The sequence below is a fragment of the Trifolium pratense genome, linkage group LG4 (assembly GCF_020283565.1).
Source record: "Trifolium pratense cultivar HEN17-A07 linkage group LG4, ARS_RC_1.1, whole genome shotgun sequence".
Taxonomy (NCBI): domain Eukaryota; kingdom Viridiplantae; phylum Streptophyta; class Magnoliopsida; order Fabales; family Fabaceae; genus Trifolium; species Trifolium pratense.
Window position 1 is genome coordinate 42,035,969 of NC_060062.1, and position 7,362 is coordinate 42,043,330.

General features: G+C 30.0%; 1 protein-coding gene across 1 annotated transcript; it reads left to right on the forward strand.

Annotated features, from left to right (window-relative positions):
- The first annotated feature begins 2,775 nt into the window (after window positions 1–2,775).
- On the forward strand, window positions 2,776–5,751 carry LOC123881917 (heptahelical transmembrane protein 1). Its single transcript, XM_045930676.1, has 4 exons — window positions 2,776–3,394; window positions 3,510–3,599; window positions 4,610–4,664; window positions 4,829–5,751. Exons 1-4 carry the CDS (start codon window positions 3,105–3,107, stop codon window positions 5,507–5,509), a joined length of 1,116 nt encoding a protein of 371 aa, XP_045786632.1. The 5' UTR covers window positions 2,776–3,104; the 3' UTR covers window positions 5,510–5,751.
- Window positions 5,752–7,362: the final 1,611 nt, after the last annotated feature.

The window sequence follows — 7,362 nt, forward strand, 5'->3', positions numbered from 1 at the left end:
CAAATCGGTTTTATTAACCATTTCCTCTTCTTTCTTTCTTTCTTTTTTTTTTTAAAAAAACTCAATTAACTAGTATTTCCTAAGAAAACCTATATATTTCCTCTATTATAAATATTTGGAAATCTTATAAATTATTTTTTGTTTCAAAATAATAAGTTTTTTTTTTAAAGGAAACAATGAGCATTTCAAAAAAAACTATATTATTTTCCAACTATATTAGTACATTGGTATTTATGCTCATTAAAAAGTAAAGATTTGAAAAATAGTTAATGATAAAGTTAAATACATTATTAATTTAAAGTATTTATTCTTTCTCTACTCCAAATCAAATTATCAGTTCTTAATCACTTATCAATTTTTTTTATCAGTTCTTAATCTATTTGATAAATCGATGGGGAATCTTGGACAATGATCGAAAGCCCGATCCAGCAATATCGGGTGAGTGAAGAAGGACAAAGCCACTTATAAAGCTCTTTTGTCGAGTGCACGAAAAGATATGCAATTATAAGGATATTATTTTTATTACATCGATCATGACTCACATTTTTTGTGTCTTAATTCTACAGTTTTTTTTATAAGCAAATGATTGAATTATAAGGAGTATAATGAGTACTTGGTTAAACTTTTGCAAGATGGCTTTTGCTCTTTTTTATTAAGTGACTTTTGATAGTAGTGTCATATTTTATTTTGATAGTAATGTTGAATGGATATGATGTGTGATGTTCCCATAATACCTTCTGTCATGGTTAAACTATGTGCGTCCTCTTGCACATTTTATTGTTGATTTTAGGAATTTAGAAGATAGAAGTAACTCATATGAGCAACTTCATTCTATAACTAATACTTTTAAATCCCATTTCCATTTATTTTAAAATAAATTTCTATGATTCAATTTATATTTCAAGTTTTAAACTTGATGTTTTAAACAATATGATATTTCCAGCAACAAAATTTATTGTTTGTTGGATTCAAAAGCGTCATGGTGAAGTTAATTTAAGAAAGAAGATGGACCGATTTGCTATCCTGTAGATAAAACCAACACCTTTTTTTTGACAAAAGATAAAATCAGCACTTAAATCTCGGAAAAATTATCAATTTCTACTTAGCACTTAAATATTAGGCTTTAATAACAGGTTCTAAATTTTTAAGATAATCGCTAAAACTACGGGTTTAATAGAGATGTTTGAAGTATAAGTATAGATGGAGTGAGGAGGTTAAGTATCCTATCTCTAGAGTGGTTTTGATTGTGGCGTTGGTTCATCTACTTGCCTCTTCCTCGATCAAAATCATATGTTCATTGTTTGATCAAAGAATTAACATGATCCCATACTATTTTTCTATACTTTATCTTAACTACCATATTTTGCATGCTTTAACTTAATATTCATATGCTTATTACTAACTCCCTTGGCTCATATCAACCATGATTGACATATAGATGCCTATGCTTACCTCCTTTCATTGTTTACAACCATGATTGATATATATATATATTGGGCGTTCTGCAAAACCCGTGCAACGCACGGGCAGCCGTCTAGTTCTTGACTATAGGACAAAATGTAGGGATTAAAAACATATTTAACCCTAATTTATTTATTTTTATAAACATTAGATTTTGCACAAAAAACATATTTTTCTTTACAAAAAACATTGTCAATAATTGCAGCATATTAATTTACATTATTTTTTTAAATTTAATTTTGAATGTTTAGATGTTTTATTTTAAAATAAAACACAAATACATTATTATAAGAAGTTATATTTTTTTTTTTGTTTGGTTTGTTAGGATATAGATTTTGTTAATTTTTTTTGGAGCATTGCACTCGTTTTTTTTTTACGATCTGATTTTTCATACAGGTTTTACATGTAAGATTTTTAATGAGACATGTATTTGTTATCTCCCACTTATGTATTGGTCTAGTCCCCAAGTTCTTGTATATCTTTTTCTTTAATCTGAGAGTTAACTTGTTTGTGGGAGGAATAAAAGGGTGTCAACATAATTGAGATGTGTTTAGTTTTCTAGCTAATCTTTCTCCTTTTGCCCGGTAAAAGATTTACATGTACAATTATAAAAAAAAAGTTACACGTACAAAGTCACAATAATAGACTTTCAAAAAGGCTAAAACCGATTCTCGAAAATAAACCTATAGTAAAATATAAATTAAACTTTGACCGCAAATTATTCGATAAATTAAGTTAAATTTAAATTTTATGGCTCTGTTTGAGAAGATCAATTATAACTTATAATCTAAAAGTTATGTTTGGTAACAATTTTTTAAAAAGAGGTTATAGTTTATTTTACTAGCTGGTAACTTATTTTTCAAACGCTATTTCAAGTAGCTTATGAGCTTATATATAACCTATATTTTTTCTTCCAATTTTACCCTTGTCATCTTACTTGCAAAAAATTAAATATTAATTAAACATATTTTTTGTTATGTCATTTGATACTTATAAGCTAGTTTAACTGCTAATTTTACCAAACACTACAAATTCAATGACTAGCTTATTCGCTCTAACGCCTATAAGCTCATCCGCTATAACTTAACTTATCAACTATCTGCTATTGAAAAGAGCATATATCTCTTATAAAGTTTAACTCATTTAACTTATTTTCATCCTTAAAGGCGAATCACTCACATATATTTGTCATTTGATCTTGATTTACCTTTGATCTCAAGTCTCAACTACCACACGTGTGAAATGATGATTTTTTCTTTTCAAATAATAATCCTATATACTATATATATATATGATATACGATCTCTCATGAAACTAACCAAACCAAACAAGTTATTATTAATTTGAGGTATGATAAATTAGTTTGGGTCTTAACATATAACAAACCCCACATACATAGTGCCAAGCCTTACGGAGAGTGTCCCTTAAATGCTGCAGTTGGTGCAGTGCAGCCCTCATTACTCCTTCCTCAACAATTAGCCACACATCAACAACATCATCATCATCATCATCAACACATAACACAAACATATATGCCAATACATTTTTCCAAATAACAACAACATTTCTGTATTTTTTTCATTTTCTTCATACACCCTTTGGTTTGGTTTTGTTTTTTTTTTTTGTTTTTGTGGCAAAGGGAGATGAATTATTGTGAGACAAATTGTGTTGTGAAGAGGAAAGGTAATAATAAAGAAAGTGATGAAACGTTGTCGTTTACACAGTCTACAAAGAAAAACAACATGATCTCATCACATGAAGAAGAAAATGATCGGAACAGAGGAAAACGATACAGTCTTGTGTCGTTTTGGGAACTACCAAATTACATGAAGGATAATGAATATATTTTACGTTATTATAGAGCTAATTGGCCTCTTAAAGAAGCTTTTTTCAGTCTCTTTCGTTGGCATAATGAAACTCTAAATGTTTGGACGTAAGTTATAGCTTCTGATTCAAGATCTATACATGAATCTCTGTTTTTTTTGTTTTCATTATGTCTGTGTTTTTGATGAATCTAACGTTGTTGATTTGTTTTGATGATGTTTCAGACATTTAGTTGGGTTTTTTCTGTTTCTTGGTTTGACCTTGGCAAATTTGATGAAGCCTCATGTGGTGGATCTCTTACAACAATTTACAAGGTATTTTTTATTTATTTATTTATTTTATAATTTATGTTTATGTGTGAGATGACAACCTCAGCTACATAGACAAACAGTGTCAGAGAGAATATGATAACCAATCTGGTTTGGTTTCTCAGAAAGCATATGACAGCTGTTACCAGCAGTTTAGTGCTGTGTGTGTAGAAATTTTGTTTAGAATAAACAAAACAACAAATACAGTACATAATATAACAGTTCCTCTGTTCTTATTATTACAAGAAAAAGATTGTTTTTCATATTCATAGAATATTCGATACATCTAGTTCATGTATGGATTAGATATATTAAACGTTTTATAAATTTAGAAAGTAAAATTTTTCGTATAATAAATACCAGAAAGAGTATGAATTTAGCTCATATAAAGTGAGCATCAATAAACTCGTGATTTGTTACGGTACACTGTAATATGTACTTTTGGTTTGTTTATCAATAGTATGTAGCACACATTTTATATCTTCTCAAAAGTAAATTGATCATTTCAGAGGAGTCTGATTCCCACATAGTATCTAATATAGTCTGGATACATTAATTAGGAGTATAATTTTATTATTAGAAATTCTGATAACCAGAGCAAACATAAGATGAAAATGGTTTCTTGGCTTCTTGCACACACGTTTGATTATAAAATAAATAAATATTTAATTAACAATAACAACTAGATCTTGGGAAATCTGTTTAAATTCAAGTTTAGGTAACCGTCCAGTTGACATACCAAATACCAATTAATAGTTCTAGCCTTCTAGGCAGTTTTGTTAGTTGTGGGCAGGTAATTAACTTGAACAAATGTACTTAGAAAAATTGCTTTTTACATTATATCTTCTTTGAATTAATATATAAGCTTCTACTTTTGTTTCTTGTGTTTGTTCTTTTATATTAGTTAATTTGGATTATGATTTGTATTAGGTGAACTATTTCTAGCTAATAGCATAGTGGCTTTTCTTTTACCACACTTTTCAACTAATTTTGCATATTAATCTTTTTGTACATAGGTCTTTCTCTTCAGGTGCAGAAAAAAATGTTTCTGATAGCATCAAAGATTTCCTAGTAAGTCTGCTCATGATTGATACTAAAATAATTGAATTACCGATAGAAATCATACACGCGAAAAATATGAAAGCGACTTTTAATTTTGATATCTCTAATACTTAGTAACGAAATGAAATTATAGACAAATTCGTTTTTAAGACTAACAATGTAAGAATTTGCAGGGAACGGCGTTACTCTTTGATCTAAATAATCAAGCACCATTGAAAATGGAAATTGAAGCCTTAGAATTTGTTATAGCAAGGTGGCCATTCTTTGTTTTCTTGGGAGGTTCTATGTTCTGTCTCCTCTCTAGCAGCATTTGTCACCTCTTTTCATGTCACTCTCATGACTTGAACCTGTTTCTGTTACGAATAGACTATGTCGGAATCGCTGTGATGATCATAACCTCATTCTTCCCTCAAATTTACTATATTTTCCTATGTCAACCTCATTGGCAAATCATCTACCTAGCTGGTATTACAGCCATGGGACTATTCACCATTGTAACATTGCTTTCCCCGTCTCATTCTACTGGAAAACACCGCGCGTTCCGAGCCATGTTGTTCTGTTCGATGGGACTTTTCGGTATTGTGCCTGCAATTCATGCATGTTTTGTAAATTGGGGCAATCCTCGGCGCAATATTACACTAGCATATGAATGTGTCATGGCATTATCTTACTTGATAGGGACTTTGTTCTACGTGACACGGATACCGGAAAGATGGAGGCCTGGTTGGTTTGATTTAGCAGGACATAGTCATCAAATATTTCATGTTCTTGTGGTGGTTGGTGCATTAGCACATTACGCGGCTACTCTTAAAATGCTTGAATGGCGTGACACTTTCGGGTGTGACAGGACTTAATTAAGGATCTATGTTTCGATTCATATATATGTGTATGTGCAGCATAAGATGGATTCTCTGCATTGTTGGATTTGAAGCAATTGTGAGATAATCAATGCCGGAAGAGGCTTATGTTATTGTCATTCATCCAAATGTTAAATAATATTTGTCTTTCTTTTTGAATTTGTTATTCAATATATTATTGTACCTAGAATTGATTATTCAATATTTATTGTATTGTTACTTGAAACTAAAGTTGAAAATGTCAATCACAAGTATTTAGAAGTTCAAAACAAGGCGAGCCTCAAAACAATGAATGAAATTGTTACTTGAAATCAATCTTTGAGTTCAAGTGTATGAAAAGAATTTTGTCAGTAGGTAACTTTTTCTTTTGACATTAAAGTATCTTATGAAGTAACATTTGGAACATGTAAATGGGAAGTGAGCATTGAATCCATGATGCTTCAATTAAAAAATAATGACTAAAAATCTTTGTACTTCAACACTAGACATATCAATAATCAATACACTTGATTTAAATGTGAAATTCTATGTGAAAGATTTTAAAATATCCTGAAGGAGATTCATGATCAGAGGTGTCTCTGAGTTTTAGGAGACTCTGTGCAAAATTTAAAAGTGGTCCCTTAATAAAAAAAATTATCGATTTAAATTGTATATAATATAAAAAAAATCATTTTTATTCTTGTAATCATATAAATTATCAATATTAAATCAAATGCATTAAATCAAATAGAACAAGAAATACAAAATAATTATCTTTGTATATAACGTCAAAAAAGAACATCTTAATCTAAGATTAAATTTTATGCAAAGATTAAAATGGACTAGAACTATATTTCTGAGTATAGATAACTAATATATTGATACTCATATGATATTTTATGAACATTAATAATATATAACTATTATTTTAGGACCTAAAATTTAACCTATTAATATACATCTGATATTTTATGGGTATAAATAATATATAAGTAATATTATAGGACCTCAAAATTTTGAGTTGAGACCCTCAAAATTCTGAGGCCCGATGCCGTCGCACTTCCCACACATGTGTGCAGGCCGGCTCTGTTCACGATTATCTCTATTGCATCTAATTTGCATAAAATTATGGGACGAATCAAACATGAAGTTTAATGTATTCAGACAACTTGTAATTCATTTTTGCAACTGAAGTGGAAGAAATAGTCACAAGAAAGGGGGGGTTTGAATTGTGACCCTTTTTAAAAATTAATCCTGCATTCTACAAAATTGATCTTAAGTGTATACTTGGATAAATGTTAGTGAATTATAGAACAGCTTGGTCTGAGAACGTTCTTTACTATAAAATAGATTGTTCCGAGAACGTTCTCTACTGCGTAAGAATTCAAATATAATGAAGTGCTTTGTGTGATGTGTGTTTACAGTAAATAAAAGAGAATAAGGAAGAGAAACAACACACAAACAATTATCCTGGTTCACCCCCTAATAGTATGGGCTACTACAGTCCTCACGCTCCTGTGAGATTATCCACTATGAGATACTACCGATCTCAAATTACACTTCTTCCTTGATCTAGTCCAAGATCATAATCTTCCAAGCTTCACTCGCTTGATCTACCTAAGTCCTCCAGACTTTATAAGGTGTCACTCAATCAATAGTTACGTATTGACTTGAGCCAATCTTTTACAAATGATGATGGTTTGGATCTTCAAGCTTTTACAAAAACTCAAACAATTGAGAAGCTTGTTACAATGGAAAAAACTCTCAGTTCACTCAAATGATATACTGATCCTAGTATTGAGATTACAATGTTTGGAGTGAGAGAGATTTAAATAAAGAGACAAAGATGTAACCACTTAAAAATGAGTTAT

Bases quoted from the DNA above. Each gene is read 5' to 3' on its own strand.
- LOC123881917 (XM_045930676.1), top strand. From the start codon at position 3,105: ATGAATTATTGTGAGACAAATTGTGTTGTGAAGAGGAAAGGTAATAAT. The intron at 3,600-4,609 runs GTATTTTTTATT...TTTTGTACATAG, and splicing joins CTCTTACAACAATTTACAAG to GTCTTTCTCTTCAGGTGCAG. The intron at 4,665-4,828 runs GTAAGTCTGCTC...AAGAATTTGCAG, and splicing joins ATAGCATCAAAGATTTCCTA to GGAACGGCGTTACTCTTTGA.